The 18596-nt window shown below is 44.9% G+C and overlaps 1 protein-coding gene across 2 annotated transcripts in view; it reads left to right on the forward strand.

The window, feature by feature from the left end:
• Nucleotides 1–18596, forward strand: part of col5a1 (procollagen, type V, alpha 1) — a 134219-nt gene that overhangs the window by 74980 nt on the left and 40643 nt on the right. For both annotated transcript variants that reach the window (XM_083641810.1, XM_083641811.1), the window contains exons 9-25: nucleotides 399–455; nucleotides 6377–6418; nucleotides 8211–8273; nucleotides 8388–8462; nucleotides 10898–10993; nucleotides 11175–11231; nucleotides 11339–11392; nucleotides 11539–11592; nucleotides 12053–12106; nucleotides 12231–12284; nucleotides 12382–12435; nucleotides 13527–13571; nucleotides 14244–14297; nucleotides 14935–14979; nucleotides 16158–16211; nucleotides 17349–17393; nucleotides 18551–18596. The exon at nucleotides 18551–18596 is cut by the window's right edge and continues 8 nt beyond it. In XM_083641810.1, coding sequence (XP_083497936.1) covers nucleotides 399–455; nucleotides 6377–6418; nucleotides 8211–8273; nucleotides 8388–8462; nucleotides 10898–10993; nucleotides 11175–11231; nucleotides 11339–11392; nucleotides 11539–11592; nucleotides 12053–12106; nucleotides 12231–12284; nucleotides 12382–12435; nucleotides 13527–13571; nucleotides 14244–14297; nucleotides 14935–14979; nucleotides 16158–16211; nucleotides 17349–17393; nucleotides 18551–18596 — 949 coding nt within the window. The remainder of the gene's footprint in view (nucleotides 1–398; nucleotides 456–6376; nucleotides 6419–8210; nucleotides 8274–8387; nucleotides 8463–10897; nucleotides 10994–11174; nucleotides 11232–11338; nucleotides 11393–11538; nucleotides 11593–12052; nucleotides 12107–12230; nucleotides 12285–12381; nucleotides 12436–13526; nucleotides 13572–14243; nucleotides 14298–14934; nucleotides 14980–16157; nucleotides 16212–17348; nucleotides 17394–18550) is intronic.

An 18596-nucleotide genomic window follows, 5' to 3' on the forward strand; every position in this document is an offset into this window, starting at 1 on the left:
AATGTATCCTCTGCATTTGACCCATCCTCTACTAGGAACCTTCCTAGAACTAGGAGTAGTGGGCAGCCGCAGTGCAGCGCCCCGCGACCAACACCAGTTCTTTTGCCAGTGCCTTACTCATGGGCACTGACAGGAGTACTAACCCTAACACACATGTCTTTGGTGGTGGGAGGAAACCCACACGAACATGGGGAGAACATGTAAACTCCACACAGAAAGGACCTGCGACGGACCGGGGGTTGGAACCCGGGACCTTCTTGCTGTGAGGCAACAGTGCTAACCACTGAGCCACCGTGCTGTAATGGAAGGACATACAGCAGAAGACATGATGATGAGGATGAGGGTGATGAAGAGGAGGGGGCTGACATTGTGTTTGTGTCTTTGTGTTTGCTGTGTAGGTTGACGGCGCTCGCGGTGAGAAGGGACAGAAGGGCGAGCCTGCTGTTATCGAGCCTGTGAGTATCGTTCTTTGAACAACAGATTTGAGCAACAGATGTAGGCTGCCTGTGCCTGTGTGCATACGAGAGTGTGTTGGATGTTTATGTCTGAAAGTTCATACGCTACGTGTGATCCACATCTAAACACAACCCATCCCTCAACTCTGACTGAGGATCTTATGGCCAGACACGCTGGTTAGGTCTTACTGGGGCTTAGCAGACCACTCCTGCAGGTCCTGTCGGATCAGCAGGACTAACAGCGTCAACATTTGGAGAATGGCCGCGCAAAGATTGCCAGTGATCTCTAAACACAATGTGAGCCAGGGTAAACACAAGAGGAGATGGAGGAAGCCAGGGAATACAAGACTTTCCTGTTGCCTTGCAAACCACCTCAGATTCGTCTCAAGTCCTAGCAGGTGGAGACGATTCATCTACGCATACATGCACAGGTCATACCTGCCTAACATTCATACATGCACAGGTCATACCTGCCTAACATTCATACATGCACAGGTCATACCTGCCTAACATTCATACATGCACAGGTCATACCTGCCTAACATTCATACATGCACAGGTCATACCTGTCTAACATTCATACATGCACAGGTCATACCTGTCTAACATTCATACATGCACAGGTCATACCTCCCTAACATTCATACATGCACAGGTCATACCTGCCTAACATTCATACATGCACAGGTCATACCTGCCTAACATTCATACATGCACAGGTCATACCTGTCTAACATTCATACATGCACAGGTCATACCTGTCTAACATTCATACATGCACAGGTCATACCTGCCTAACATTCATACATGCACAGGTCATACCTGTCTAACATTCATACATGCACAGGTCATACCTGTCTAACATTCATACATGCACAGGTCATACCTGTCTAACATTCATACATGCACAGGTCATACCTGCCTAACATTCATACATGCACAGGTCATACCTGCCTAACATTCATACATGCACAGGTCATACCTGTCTAACATTCATACATGCACAGGTCATACCTGCCTAACATTCATACATGCACAGGTCATACCTGCCTAACATTCATACATGCACAGGTCATACCTGCCTAACATTCATACATGCACAGGTCATACCTGCCTAACATTCATACATGCACAGGTCATACCTGTCTAACATTCATACATGCACAGGTCATACCTGCCTAACATTCATACATGCACAGGTCATACCTGTCTAACATTCATACATGCACAGGTCATACCTGCCTAACATTCATACATGCACAGGTCATACCTGCCTAACATTCATACATGCACAGGTCATACCTGCCTAACATTCATACATGCACAGGTCATACCTGCCTAACATTCATACATGCACAGGTCATACCTGTCTAACATTCATACATGCACAGGTCATACCTGCCTAACATTCATACATGCACAGGTCATACCTGCCTAACATTCACACATGCACAGGTCATACCTGCCTAACATTCATACATGCACAGGTCATACCTGCCTAACATTCATACATGCACAGGTCATACCTGCCTAACATTCATACATGCACAGGTCATACCTGTCTAACATTCATACATGCACAGGTCATACCTGTCTAACATTCATACATGCACAGGTCATACCTGCCTAACATTCATACATGCACAGGTCATACCTGCCTAACATTCATACATGCACAGGTCATACCTGCCTAACATTCATACATGCACAGGTCATACCTGCCTAACATTCATACATGCACAGGTCATACCTGTCTAACATTCATACATGCACAGGTCATACCTGCCTAACATTCATACATGCACAGGTCATACCTGCCTAACATTCATACATGCACAGGTCATACCTGCCTAACATTCATACATGCACAGGTCATACCTGCCTAACATTCATACATGCACAGGTCATACCTGTCTAACATTCATACATGCACAGGTCATACCTGCCTAACATTCATACATGCACAGGTCATACCTGTCTAACATTCATACATGCACAGGTCATACCTGCCTAACATTCACACATGCACAGGTCATACCTGTCTAACATTCATACATGCACAGGTCATACCTGCCTAACATTCATACATGCACAGGTCATACCTGCCTAACATTCATACATGCACAGGTCATACCTGCCTAACATTCATACATGCACAGGTCATACCTGTCTAACATTCCTACATGCACAGGTCATACCTGTCTAACATATATACATGCACAGGTCATACCTGCCTAACATTCATACCTGCCTAACATTCATACATGCACAGGTCATACCTGCCTAACATTCATACATGCACAGGTCATACCTGCCTAACATTCATACATGCACAGGTCATACCTGCCTAACATTCATACATGCACAGGTCATACCTGCCTAACATTCATACATGCACAGGTCATACCTGCCTAACATTCATACATGCACAGGTCATACCTGCCTAACATTCATACATGCACAGGTCATACCTTTCTAACATTCATACATGCACAGGTCATACCTGCCTAACATTCATACATGCACAGGTCATACCTCCCTAACATTCATACATGCACAGGTCATACCTGCCTAACATTCATACATGCACAGGTCATACCTGCCTAACATTCATACATGCACAGGTCATACCTGCCTAACATTCATACCTGCCTAACATTCATACATGCACAGGTCATACCTGCCTAACATTCATACATGCACAGGTCATACCTGCCTAACATTCATACATGCACAGGTCATACCTGCCTAACATTCATACATGCACAGGTCATACCTGCCTAACATTCATACATGCACAGGTCATACCTGCCTAACATTCATACATGCACAGGTCATACCTTTCTAACATTCATACATGCACAGGTCATACCTGCCTAACATTCATACATGCACAGGTCATACCTCCCTAACATTCATACATGCACAGGTCATACCTGCCTAACATTCATACATGCACAGGTCATACCTGCCTAACATTCATACATGCACAGGTCATACCTGCCTAACATTCCTACATGCACAGGTCATACCTGCCTAACATTCATACATGCACAGGTCATACCTCCCTAACATTCATACATGCACAGGTCATACCTGCCTAACATTCATACGTGCACAGGTCATACCTGCCTAACATTCATACATGCACAGGTCATACCTGCCTAACATTCCTACATGCACAGGTCATACCTGCCTAACATTCATACATGCACAGGTCATACCTCCCTAACATTCATACATGCACAGGTCATACCTGCCTAACATTCATACATGCACAGGTCATACCTGCCTAACATTCATACATGCACAGGTCATACCTGCCTAACTAGGCTGTGAAAAAGAGGGAGATTTTCTGGGGTATCTGGAAAAGCACCCTCCCATACCACAGAAAATTCAAATTCTTTTGAAAAATGCTTGCACTACCCTATCGAAAAATGCTCCTTATCTCAGTAAAGGGGAGACTCGTGGGTATAGAACCCATTTTGATATCTTGAGGTAAGAGGTCAAGGGACCCCTTTGAAAATGTTTTTTTCCTCGCCAAAATTTAGTCTAACTTTGGAGCGTTATCCCGACAAGCTAGTGTGACATAATTGGTACATTAGGTCATCTAGTTTCATATGATACCAGAAACGTCACTCTGGCTTTAAAACTGATCCCGCTAGCTACAGCCTCTGAAAGACAGTAACGGGCGAAATGACCAATCGGAAGCTCAACGTGAGAAAGGTTTAAAATAGGGAGACTCTCGCAAAAACCAGGAGTTTTGGCAGGTATGGCTCCGGTACCAGTGTGAAGATGGGGATAACTTGTATATTATGTGCCAAAAAGAATTATCAGGCATGGTCTTACAATCCCAAATTCCAGAAGAAATCCCATTTTTCTGGTGTTTTCCTCGGAAGGATTTCCTGTATCGTATAGCCTCCATCTCATCACAGCTACAGCTGGCTCACTTCAAACACACGTCACTGGGCTCTGCTCAGTATACACGCCTGTGTGATGGACTGTCTCCATGTTTATGTGTGGGAGAGTATACTGTAGGAGAGACCACCTCTCTGAAGGCAGTGTGTGTGTGCGTGTGCGTGTGTGTGCGTGTGCGTGTGTGTGTGTGTGTGCGTGTGCGTGTGTGTGTGCGTGTGTGTGCGTGTGTGTGTGTGTGTGTGTGTGTGTGTGTGTGTGTGCAAGTACGCCTTTATCTGTGTCTGTGTATTGGCCTGGTGGCTATCTCTCTTGCGCCGATTGTAAACAAGCAAAAAGCAGAGACACCATGCCAATTCCCCACCCACACAAGACTGACGCCCACCCATCTGGTATGAAAGTGGTATCGGCACTTTCATACTAAATACCAGGGTTGGACCAGGGTTACACCTTGACCCAATTTCAACCCTTCTTTTGTCAATTCACACCAAGTCATTCAACACGGGTTAATCCCTGCTCATGACAATTCAGATATGACCCGGGTGACAACCTGGGAAAGATGCACAACAATTGGCCTAGGCCCTAGGCTAATTGTTGTGCATCTTTTCCAGGTTATTTGCTATGCTAATAGCCTAGGGCCTAATAGCCTAGGCCCTAGGCTATTAGCATAGCAAATAGCATTCCCATTCACACTGCATTGAACCCTGGTCCAACCCACCCCTCCAGGGGGGTCACCACCAGACGCCAACGCAGGTTGGGCAACCTGGGTTAACCCTTCATACCCCAAATCAACCTGGGAATAACCCTGGTTGGAACCTTGGTGTTAAAGGGGTATATCACACACACACACACACACACACACACGTTTGTAACCTACGTTGTGTTGACAGCACGGGCTGTTAAGGGCTTCCCCACGTGCGGGGCGGGATTCGTTCCACCGACCTCCCGCTTCCAAAGCGCACGCGCTAACCACTACGCCGAGAGAGCTAGCTCCCTCGGCGGAGCTGGTTAACGGGCCTTTATACTGGGGAGTGACTTTAACCAACCTACTCGCTACCACTCCGTACTCAGGATGACTCACAGACACACAGCTCATCTCAGCCCATACATGTCAGAACCATCAGCTGTTTGTGGGCACATACCATCACTATAATCATGCTCTCTCTCTCTCTCTCTCTCTCTCTCTCTCTCCCTCCCTCGCTCTCGCCATGACCTGAGGACTGTGTCAGAGGCCAGTTGAAGTCATTCTACTCGCAAATAATAGGAGCTCAGAGTGAAGGGCGTGTGGGCTTGATGGGAAAATGCTGAAATCACATGATTTGAAATAGGTTTGGATATTGTGTGGCTTTCTGTGCCCACAACAAAGCCAGAAAGCACAATGTGACCGCAATCGCAAACAAACAGAGAAAATGTATCTTGCGTTGCCAGAGTCTGCAGTGTAGTGTGACTCAGTGCAAGGCAGTGCTGCTGACTCCACGCAAAGCAGAAATACATTATTCCATGCAGGAGAAGCTTCGGTGGGATACATTTCAAAAGAATACACAATCTACCCGGCGATATGTTACAGGTCATATCTGATTGGCCCATGCGGATGAATTCACGTCCGCTTATTCTCTCTCGTATTGAGCACTTCGGGGCATGTTGCCTCTGTGTTCCTGCTATCATTCACCCTCGCGTTCGCCTTAGCCAGCAGAATTGAAATGACAGGCAGGAATTTACATTAAGTTCGCAAAGACTCTCCGATGGAAAGCTGATACGCAGCTGTGTCGGGACACGTATGCATGTGTGCAGCCACAAGCATCTACAGTATGAATGGACAGCATGCATTTTGAAACACCATCATGGCTATGCTTATGAGCGTATCGATACCACACACACGTCAATATACACACAGCTTATTATGAGCCTGTGACAGGAAACAGAACTCACTTCTGTTTCCTGTCACAGGCATCAGTTTCCTGTGGTATCTGATGATGCTGATCTGTTGATGTGCTTATGTGTTTCAGGGAATGCTGGTGGAGGGTCCGCCTGGCCCTGAAGGGCCCACAGTAAGTTGACCTGATCATAGTGTATATCTATATTATGTTTCTCCTGCGGGCTTATGGAAGGACTATTCTAAGTTCAGTACGTTCTCACTCGAGTGAGTAAAGAAAAAAGAAAAGGGAAAAAAACTATGTGTGATTCTTGCAGAGTGGAGACTCTTTGAGCTAGAGTCCAAGTCAAGTCTTTGAGCTAGAGTCCAAGTCAAGTCTCAAGTCTTTGAGCTGGAGTACAAGTCAAGTCTCAAGTCTTTGAGCTAGAGTCCAAGTCAAGTCTCAAGTCTTTGAGCTGGAGAGTCCAAGTCAAGTCTCAAGTCTTTGAGCTAGAGTCCAAGTCAAGTCTCAAGTCTTTGAGCTGGAGTCCAAGTCAAGTCTCAAGTCTTTGAGCTGGAGTACAAATAAAAGTCTTTAAGTCTTTGAGCTAGAGTCCAAGTCAAGTCTCAAGTATTTGAGCTGGAGAGTCCAAGTCAAGTCTCAAGTCTTTGAGCTGGAGTCCAAGTCAAGTCTCAAGTCTTTGAACTGGAGTCCAAGTCAAGTCTCAAGTCTTTGAGCTGGAGTACAAATAAAAGTCTTTAAGTCTTTGAGCTAGAGTCCAAGTCAAGTCTCAAGTCTTTGAGCTGGAGTACAAGTCAAGTCTCAAGTCTTTGAGCTGGAGTCCAAATAAAGTTTCAAGTCTTTGGTCACAAATCCAAGTCAAGTCTCAAGTCTCGCCATGTTCAGACTAGGAGGCCAAATCTGATTTGTGAACTTTAGTGACCTATTAATGATTCTATCCAGATTGGTTTTATGAGTCTGGACGCTCGAAGTCTGATTTGTGTCACTTGTCCCAAACCACATATGGAGGTCTGGACACACAGATCCGACTTGAAAATCAGATTTGTGGCAGTGAGGACACACTCCCAAATCAGATTTGGGAAACCAATCAAGATAATGATGATTAATGACTTTATCACCAAATCAGATTTCCCTGTAATGTGAACATGGCCGTGACCTATTAATGATTCTATCCAGATTGGTTTTATGAGTCTGGATGCTCCAAGTCTGATTTGTGTCACTTGTCCCAAACCACATATGGAGGTCTGGACACACAGATCCAGCTTGAACACTTGCCCAAGTCAGATTTGTGGCAGTGCGGACACACTCACAAATCAGATTTGGGAAACCAATCAAGATAATGATGATTAATGAGCAGCAAATTGGATTTGCCTGTAGTGTGAACATGGCCTTATAGATGAGCATTCTATCATCTGCTGCATGCCATCCGGTCTGCTTAGAACACTGCATAGCTAAAACGAAGGAATTCAAAGCATGTACTGTATTATCTTCACTTGTATTAGCATACAGTGTCAGCATTGATTTGATTACATTATTATTAGTAGACATTTCCTTAACTTTAATGCACCCAAAATAAATAAATAAATAAATAAATAAATACATAATGATTGTTCACGAGTCCCAAATCTCGAGTTCAAGTCAAGTCTCAAGTCTTTTTGAGGACCAGTCTCAAGTCACAAGTCCAAATCATCGCCATCTCTGCACCCTGGAGATGGGAGTCCCGTGGAAAGCAACCATCTAAGCACTTGAGCTCTAGACAAACACAGAGGGGCTCCGCCCACACCAGATTTACAACTGATCTGCTGAACAACTGAACATTGCCTCATGCATTCCTGTCCACCATGTGTGAGCGTTTGGCAAGATATAGGGTGGAACGTTTAGGCGAGTGAATTTAAATATGGCTATGTGTTGTGTGTTTTGTGTCATGTATGTATGGGGATCTAATCACATCTTTTGTATAAAATAGGGTCTCCCTGGACCCCCAGGTTCTTCTGGCTCACCAGGCAGCTCTGGAGATCCTGGAGAGAGGGTGAGTAGAGACCTCAAAGACACGACAAAGTCATAAGCAGCTGCTATCTGTCACACTAACCTCATAGAGATAATAGAGATAGACCTTAACCTCACCTCTCTGTCTGTGTCTAAGGGTCCTACCGGTCGCCCTGGTCTTCCTGGTGCCGATGGTCTTCCAGGACCCCCCGGAACTGTCCTAATGCTGCCTGTAAGTTGATTAAGTGATTGTTTATCTTGTAAAGTAGCAAAAAAAAAGAATCTCAGCTTTCATGTTTACTCCACCTTAAATGACCCTTCTGCGCTATGCCCACTCAGCCCTACTCTAGCTGGCTCTCTGCTCTGTGTGTCCTGCTTGAAGTCGAGTATGATATATGTGTTTCTGTGTTATCAATAACTCCGACAGAGGTTTACACAATCCAGTGGAATGCACTGTAGGGAGTTTCCTTGATGGACCTGTCCCTCACTGTGTGTTGTAAGGCAGATCTGTACTCTAGCCTCCCCTTGTGGATCTTATTAGTAACAGAGGCAGCCCCCTAGATGACGACACGTGGGTCAAAGTACAGATAACAGGGGGAATGACTTTTGGTAGAAGTCACCTTACTGTATTAGAATTGACTTGAGTAAAGGTCTTAGTATCTGATAGTACCTAAGTATCAAAAGTAAGTTTCTGATTCAATGTTTAAGTATTGAAAGTAAAAGTAAAAGCTGGTAATAAAGCAAGCAAAAGACATGCCTGTGCTTGAGAAATCTTCTTTTTCTTCTAACATGATGGTGCATTATTTAGCGCCACCAACTGGAATGGAGGGCGCATCGTGATTAATGTAACTCGCAAGTTAGGAGCTCTGATTCGCCAAACCTGTTTGCTAGCACGCTACCACATTTATTTTCCGATTTAATTTAGTAGTAACGAGTAACAAAGTGAAAGTGATAGTTGACAGAAATAGAAAATTGTAAAGTACAGATACTCCCAAAACTGCCCACAGCCCCATACAGTAGGCTACCATTCAGTGATGATGATCATTCTGTCACAGTGGACTCCAAGGTTTGCAGACGTTTATTTAGTTTGACGGTTATTGAGAGTTGTCTTGAGCACCAGCGATGTAATCAGAAGGCACTGAACCATTGTTCTAAATATTCTAAATGGACCCTAGTTTATTGTTGCAGTGTATGCGAAGACAATAGCTGGCAGGAAATACACTATCCAAACGGTTCCCTAGCAACAGAATTCCCGTGAAACCATTAAATCTTGTGATGACATCACTGGTACTCAACTTAACTCAAGTCACCTCTCAATAACTATCAAACTAAATGAATGTCTGCAAAACGGTTGACAGTTTTCAGCTTATGTGTGAGATCATGTGCAAAATAAATCAGCGTTATTTTTGGGGTGAAGTTCCCCTAGTGAAAGTTATCAGGTGGACTTCCAGGAAGACATTTGACCTTAGACGGGAAGCAATGCTGTCACTAACTTTTTAGCTTCTTCTTCTCCTACGTCTCGGTAAATAGCTAGCGCTGCTGCTGTTAGCCCTGATTGCATGTGCAGATGTGTGGTTGTGGTTTCAGGGGTCCACACAGAGCTGTCTGGGAGAGCCATGTGGCGGGCTCTGTCTGGACAGGAACCCGACCGGTTCTGGTGTATCCGCTGTCAAAAAGCTCGCCTTGAAATCGGATCCTCCAGCTCCAGCCCTAATGAGAAACATGCATTGTTGTTTTACCGTTGTTAGCTAGCACCAGAGGGGGTTGGTCTTCTCGTCGTTGTGCACTCACTGGAGTCAACACGAGGTTAAACCCCGTAGTAGTCCGTCCCTGCGCTTTTCTTCAAACTCCCAGTTAGGCTACAGTCCATCTTTCCACTAGTGATGATGTGACTCTCTCTGAACATCTTGTTGTTTGAGGCGATGGAGAGAGGAACATAGTCAAAGGGGAGAATCAAAGACAAACAAGCAGGCTGGCAGAAAGACTAAGCATACGTTTGAGAGAGGAACTGCACAGACAAGAACCAATTATACATTATCGCACTCAGCAGAAAGCTGGAGTGAAAAGTTGGTGGGGTTTGTGCAATAGTTGTGAAAAGTCCGTCCTCTAGAGAGACTTGTTTTCAGCTGCAGTAGATGTGACTCAGCCCTGTAGTCTATGCTCTCAATCAACTGTTTGTATTTTGCTTCCTGGTAACAACGTTACTGTGCTGTGTGAAATCCTGCCCAGTATTTCACTGTTGTGTTGTTATGCATGTGTAAAGCACTGTGCTCTGACTGTAACCCAACCCAAGCTGCCCTGGCAGAAACAGCTCCATGTTGCACCACATGCTCGGGTTATTCGCCTGTGGTGCAATACTCGCGTATCACCACTAGATGCCGGTAGAGGTCACAAGGCTTCTCGCTTTGTAGCACAGCCTTCGACGGTGTTGCTTTGGCAGCTGGGTGCTGCTCCGTTCAACATCTGCTGCATAGTCTGCAGGCAGGTACAGTGCTTTAAATAGATGTTACGGATATTTTTGACGTTAGGCATCAATAAATAGACTGAAAGATTCGTTCTGCTGCCAGCATTTCATCTCATTTTTCTTCTTCTTTTTTGCATTTGGGTTTTGGCGCCTGCTATGCTATGGAGTGCTGTCTCACCAATCAATGATTCCCTCCCTCGTAGTTCCGCTTCAGCGGAGGTGGAGGTGACTCCGGACAGAAGGGACCTCAGGTTTCTGCACAGGAGGCCCAGATGCAGGCCATCATGCAGCAGGCTAGGGTACGGTCCACACTATGTTCATGTAGATACTCACATACGTATGCACATGATTGCACACAAGCATGCATGGGTTCCTATACATGAAAACATGCACTGTATGTTTAACCCTACAACATTATTCAATTATTAAATTATTCTTACTACCTAAATTGACTAAACAATTGTCCCTTCCCGTTTTCAGCTGGCTATGCGCGGCTCCACCGGCCCAATGGGTTTGACTGGCAGATCCGGCCCTCTGGTATCTATCACAAACGACAAACACACACTCACAATCAATGAGACAGTGAACAAGCCATGTAGTGGTTTAGTGCCTATTCAAGCTTAGTGAACGTGTGTCTTGTTTAGGGTCCTCCTGGGGTGTCTGGATTGAAGGGCGAGTCTGGAGAGGGGGGACCTCAGGTAAGAGATATCCAAATATTCAATGTAAACGGAACGTAAATAGGAGACAAACTAAAACGAAACGGTTGTGAAAAATAGGAAGCTAAACAAATCCTAGCACGCGCTGTATGAATACTAGCTGATACTAAACCTTTGGTTTTTTTCAGGGACCCCGCGGACCAGGGGGATCCCTGGGACCTAGTGGAAAGCCCGGCAGAAGGGTAAGTGTGACCACATGCCAGGTTGCCCACACACATGCACACATACTGTAAAATATTCTTTCTCACATTGAGACTGCACTGCGTAGTAGGGATGAAACGATTACAGACGGTTAGTAGTACCATTTCAAATTTGAATGATCATTAAAACCATGTTACCGTGATTACCGTGTACAGTGCTTTGAAAAACACGGTAAATACAGTCCAACATCAACCAAAGTTAGCAACAGTCTCCCAGACGCAGGTGCACAGCCTTGCAGAAATGATTTAAGTGAATGTATCAGTACTTTTTGAACATTTTCAAACACATTTTATTTAACAATACTGCAATAATACTGATAACCGTGATCATTTTGGTCACTATAATCATGATATGAAATTGTCATGCTGTTTCATCTCAGTAAATATCTTGTTTTTACTGAGCTGACTTGCCTGTTAATGCTGTAACTGTTGCTTCTCGCAGGGTCGTTCTGGAGCTGACGGTGCTAGAGGCATGCCGGGACAGACTGGATCCAAGGTGTCTTGTTCCTCATAACGATCATCGCTTCATAACTTCACCACTTTCTATCACCAGTATCCTATCTAACACTGCGCATCATGTGATTACATCAACTCAAACAGTTCTTCTATCTGTCCATCAGGGGGACCGAGGGTTCGACGGTCTGGCTGGGCTTCCCGGTGAAAAGGGACACAGAGTACGTCTTGCGTTTTGTTGTCGTTGTGTGAAAAGTGTGCGGTTGTGTTTTGTGCACGTGTGTGCTACTGCTCAGTGTCTCCGTTTGTCTCTTATAGGGTGAACCAGGGCCCTCTGGACCCCATGGCAACACAGGAGAGGATGGAGAGAGGGTGAGCATAGTGATTTACATACTTATATTTAAACATTTCTGAGTTATCCTCCCACACTGTTCTTCTTCCCTTTATTGTGCCTGGGAGCCTCTCTTTGCACAGAGAGGCTTTGCGCGCGCGGGCGTGTGTGTGTGTGTGTGTGTGCGTGCGTGCGTGCGTGCGTGCGTGTGTGTGTGTGTGTGTGTGTGTGTCTCTGAGAGAAAGAGAGATCGCTGATGAGATCAAGTGTGTGAAAACAGAAAAATAAAGTCTGCACATTACAAATTGGTCCCATGAACATGTATTGGTAGCCTACAGTATACCACCATACGTTTCAGGCGCAGGCCATCCCTCAGACATGAAACCGATAAAGGGACACACCTCCAAATACCCATCTCAAGGGGTCACCTGACAGGTCATGTGATAAACCATATAATGCATAGTGGAAAAATACACCATATACATTTATTTATTTTATATTTCAAAAAAGACAAAGCTCCATAGCAGGTAAAAGACCTATAGTGCCTAGAGCATGACGGAACAACTTGAATATTGCATAACTAGAGTATCACGGGTGAACCATCATAATTGAAAAGCTGAACTGTGCCCGCTAAAGGGTGGTGAAAATGAACAGAACTATTATTTAGAGGCTACTACTCTAAAAAGGTGGTAGTATTAAATAACAATGAGAAAATACACAGGAATGATAAAAATAGTAGTCGTGTAAAGTCTAGGATATAATATCAACAAAGAGTGTGTGTCTGGTGTGAGTGTCGTCTGCCTGTCCCGTGTCTATCGTTCATATTGCCACTGAAAGAGGGACAGAAATGGCTGTTGCCGTCCTTATTTTTCTATTTCTCCTTCTTTTTCCTCCATTTGCCCCCATCACCCATCACTCTCACAACTTGCTCCCCTCGTGCTCCACTCCTCCTTTCACCTCCCCTGCTGTCTGCGTTATCTCCCCCTCTCTCCCCACACACACACACACACACACACACACACACACACACACACACACACACACGTGTCTCCTCCGCACCCGCTCCTCATTATCCTCCGCCTGCTCCTCTGCCTCATTCTGTCTGACCCGTTCTCCTCTCTCCGTTTCCCAGGGAGATGACGGAGAGATCGGACCCAGGGGACTCCCTGGTGAATCAGTGAGTGATCGCACCCATTATCCTCACACCTCACACACTGATTGTGCTCAGAGCTGAGGTCCCACTCTCATCATGTCACCGTTAGTGAACAGTGATGCGGGCTAATGATATCATATATCATCGGTAGCCCGCTATTTTAATCCATATAGATTTTTTTTTTTAAGCGGTATTATTGTTGAGAAGTATAATTGTTCAGGCTTTCTTTGGCACCTCAGGCTTTCTTTGGCACCTCATCTGTCCAAGAGACAATCTTTGGAGGTGAGATAAATTCAGGCAGCTCACGTCAAGCTTGTTATAATAGCTTCCCACTCTCGCAGGTGGGGTATTCCTCATGGGGAGGAAAAAGATAGGGAATTGAAATCCGCTGCAATGATTTATTTTGACCACCAGGGTGTGCTATATTGGTTTAGAGATCCATGCTGCCAGGACAAACCCTCTTGTTCAGTAACAGTTAGCTGTGAGGCAAAAGCGCTCTTTGATAGGCACCGCCGTAGGGAAACAGAAGCATAAGAAAACAAGGGAGTTTCAGCCTGAGTCAGTAGAATATCCTCAAGGACATTTGTTTCCAGAAGTGTAATTTCCCAAACTTGATTTAGTAGAATCATGTTTTATTCATGAATCCTGCTCAGCGCCATTGATATCATTCAAAATCTCATTCTCCTCTTTCCCCAGGGGCCCCGTGGTTTGCTGGGACCAAAGGGACCTCAGGGACCTCCCGGACCCCCCGTGAGTCCCCCACACATCGCCTCTCGCCGCTTCGTATCCACATTGTTTCCATAGATTTACTGTTTATCGAGCAAAATCTATTCTCTTTTTTTTTACCATCTCATAAGAAACCGGGAAAGACATTGCAAACAACGCCCACAGGGAAATACAGAACTCAATATATCCAGCGCACACATATAGTACACACATACATTAGCGCATGTTATTGAGTTGAGCTTTGGAAAGAAAGCGTAAATCTGCCTCTGAGCTCTGGCTTACTTTCGGTTTATATTGCTTCATTTAATTTTGCATGGACAGTGCATATCAATCAGCCAGCCTTATTTTAAACTGCTATCCTGTGCACAATGTTAAAAAACCATAAAGACAATAAATCACACACTGAATCAATTTGCATGGGAGTAAGGGGGTAAGGGGTGCAAAAGCCAGACCATAAATACAGTCTATGTTGCTGTATTATATTAGGGGAATGTCTTTCTGTGTGTCTCTTGAGTGGAGTGAGATCCAGCAGATGTGATGAAGCGTCCCCAATAGACGAGCTTTGATGTAGTTTTAGTGTGGTAGGGATTTTCTGTCTAGGCCCCTGTGTGTGTTTGCTCTGTGTGTGTTTGCTGAGCTGTGTTCATCTCCTCTGCTGTAGGGCGTTACTGGAATGGATGGCCACTCTGGACCCAAAGGAAACATTGTAAGTGAAGTTGCAATTGATTGAACGCGCGCTCGCGCACGCATGCATGCACACACACACACGCACACACACACACACACACGCACGCACGCACACACACACACACACACACACACGCCTGCGCACACACACACACAAACACACACACATGCACGCACATGCACACACAGACACACACATACATGCAGGGACGCGCACGCACGCACGCACACACACACACACACACACATACATGCAGGGACGCGCACGCACGCACACACACACACACACACACAGACACACACACACACACACACACACACATTACAGAGTCAAAATGCACCAATTTCTTCTCTTCTGCTCTATTTCCCCCTCAAATGCACCAAATTGTCTTGTAAGCTTTCACTTGATCTCTCTCACACCTCTCTCGCCCTTTCTCTCTCTCTCTCTCTCTCTCTCTCTCTCTCTCTCTCACACACACACACCACAGGCACGCACGCACACGCACACACACATACACACACACACACACACACACACACACACACACACACACACACACACACACAGAAACATACACCGATACACTCTGAAGATACTTTGCAGCTAATCAAGACTCGACTAGGCTGCATTTAGGCCCGTTTGAGAAGTCCTCCGTGGCCCAGCTGTATTATTCCAGGTCCGTTTCTGGGAAGCATAATGAGAGAAGGTTCTGGCTGGAGCAGCCTGTCTGCTGGGAGCGCTCCAATTAGGGAGAGATGGAGGATCCACATCGTTTGCAGACTCTTGGACTGGGGGAACCTAATTGATTGTCAATTATGGGAGATTGAAGGTGTTTAGAGTTTGAGTTTCAGCAGTTTCTTTCATTAGGAATGTACAGTAGGTGTGAGTGAGTCGGGCGTCTGCGTGCGTGTCTTCTCCCTTGAGCCAAGGCAAGATGCGGGGGTGATGTTTTTCAAAAAGTTCTGTGCTGTCCTGGCGTTAGAAGATAATAATCATAATCTAGTGATACAGACTGTTGGACCGATCCACATGTATGGATTCTTCATTCTCTTCAGAGCCATGTTACACTTTTCTCTGACATTAATGGAACAATAAATTAATTAGTACCTTCGCGTGGAGTGTGTTTTATTCAGGTAAATGAAGTAATTAATCACTATGTTAATTATGAGATTCCTAAAAACAATGCTTTTTTTCAGGGGCCTCAAGGAGAGCCAGGTCCCCCTGGACAGCAAGGCAACCCAGGTGCCCAGGTCAGTATTAACATTAATTTTTGGTTTAAAAGCTGTGCCCGATCTTGAGTGGGTCATTCTGACCAGGATACAGAAAGAACTTGAGTGGGTCATTCTGACCAGGATACAGAAATAACTTGAGTGGGTCATTCTGACCAGGATACAGGAAGAACTTGAGTGGGTCATTCTGACCAGGATACAGAAAGAACTTAAGTGGGTCATTCTGACCAGGACACAGAAAGAACTTGAGTGGGTCATTCTGACCAGGATACAGGAAGAACTTAAGTGGGTCATTCTGACCAGGATACAGGAAGAACTTAAGTGGGTCATTCTGACCAGGATACAGAAAGAACTTGAGTGGGTCATTCTGACCAGGATACAGAAAGAACTTGAGTGGGTCATTCTGACCAGGATACAGAAAGAACTTAAGTGGGTCATTCTGACCAGGATACAGAAAGAACTTGAGTGGGTCATTCTGACCAGGATACAGAAAGAACTTAAGTGGGTCATTCTGACCAGGATACAGAAAGAACTTAAGTGGGTCATTCTGACCAGGATACAGAAAGAACTTAAGTGGGTCATTCTGACCAGGATACAGAAAGAACTTGAGTGGGTCATTCTGACCAGGATACAGAAAGAACTTAAGTGGGTCATTCTGACCAGGATACAGAAAGAACTTAAGTGGGTCATTCTGACCAGGATACAGAAAGAACTTAAGTGGGTCATTCTGACCAGGATACAGAAAGAACTTAAGTGGGTCATTCTGACCAGGATACAGAAAGAACTTAAGTGGGTCATTCTGACCAGGATACAGAAAGAACTTAAGTGGGTCATTCTGACCAGGATACAGGAAGAACTTAAGTGGGTCATTCTGACCAGGATACAGAAAGAACTTAAGTGGGTCATTCTGACCAGGATACAGAAAGAACTTAAGTGGGTCATTCTGACCAGGATACAGAAAGAACTTAAGTGGGTCATTCTGACCAGGATACAGAAAGAACTTGAGTGGGTCATTCTGACCAGGATACAGAAAGAACTTGAGTGGGTCATTCTGACCAGGATACAGAAAGAACTTGAGAATGACAGTGCTGTTGTGTCAGTATGTCATTTCCCTCTGATCCAAAAAAGGAAAAACATGATGTTGTGTTTTGTTCACAGGGACTTCCGGGTCCCCAGGGAGCTATTGGACCTCCAGGAGAGAAGGTAAGAGCCATTTAGTTCTCACGGCCACTGATAAAGCACAGTATAATATAATCTATTGTGGAAATATATCTCCCTACAACTCCACAAGCAAAATTGCCAACTTGATAAAATGTTAATAGACAGAGACCCACACTCCATAAAATGGCAGGAAATTGTTCAGTTTATTTGCACAAGCTACTCTCTTATTCTCTCCCCAAATGCTTAGCAGACTATTATGCAAACATGTCCCCATTCCCCATGCATGACCAAATAGTGCCTATTCAGCAGATAGATTCCCATCCGGATACATTTAGTGTAATCCAATCTGGGGTATGAGTTTTTATTAGCATCTCTTTTAGCCGCCAAAGGCTACTCTTCCCAGAGTCCTAAAGGAGTAACTCGCATTTGCCAAATTAGAGGGATTGTATTCAGTATATAATTGAATAGTTTGAATGTGCAGAGAATGAACAATGCAATGTTTCCCTCGTTACAAATTCAATGTTAGAATAACACACCTGGCTCTTTTAAGACACCCCCCCCCCCCCCCCCCCCCCCCCCAAAAAAAAAAAAAGGAGGGGGGTCAAGATAGCCATTTACTCTATGCCTTAATTGGCGTGCCATTATAACAAATATCAGCATATTATTTAGTAGATATCACAAATTGTCTCTGTAAGCAGTCTAATACTGCAATACATACTCAGCTTTTTGTGGTTTTGCATCAACTGTCTCCTTTCCATTTTGGGGGGGGCTGTGACCTGGCTGGGGTGAATTGTTTTGTAAGTTAGACACTCTTTGCAATACATCTTTGCATAGCTGAGTCAACAGGAGGTCATTCATATCTTTCACACCAAAACCTCACAAACCTAATGTGCTATATATAGGCTTGCTTGCACATGGTGTGTGCGCTCTTCTTTTGTCAGTGAATGGTTGTGGAATCATTAGTCTTAACCCATTGATACCTGATGCAGCATTTGTGTGCACACAAATGCTGCATCAGGTATCAATGGGTTAATGTAAGTAACGGGTGTCTATGCATCATAATGCATGATAACAGCTGTTCTGATGCATCATAATGCATGATAACAGCTGTTCTAATGTCTACAGCCTTTGATTCTCCTGTTTGTCTTAGTTCTGCGATGGCTTCTTTGCCCTAACATCTTGTCTTCTCTTCTTATCAGGGCCCATTTGGAAAGCCAGGTCTGCCAGGAATACCAGGAGCTGATG

This window comes from Poromitra crassiceps (assembly GCF_964638095.1).
Source record: "Poromitra crassiceps genome assembly, chromosome: 8".
NCBI lineage: Eukaryota > Metazoa > Chordata > Actinopteri > Beryciformes > Melamphaidae > Poromitra > Poromitra crassiceps.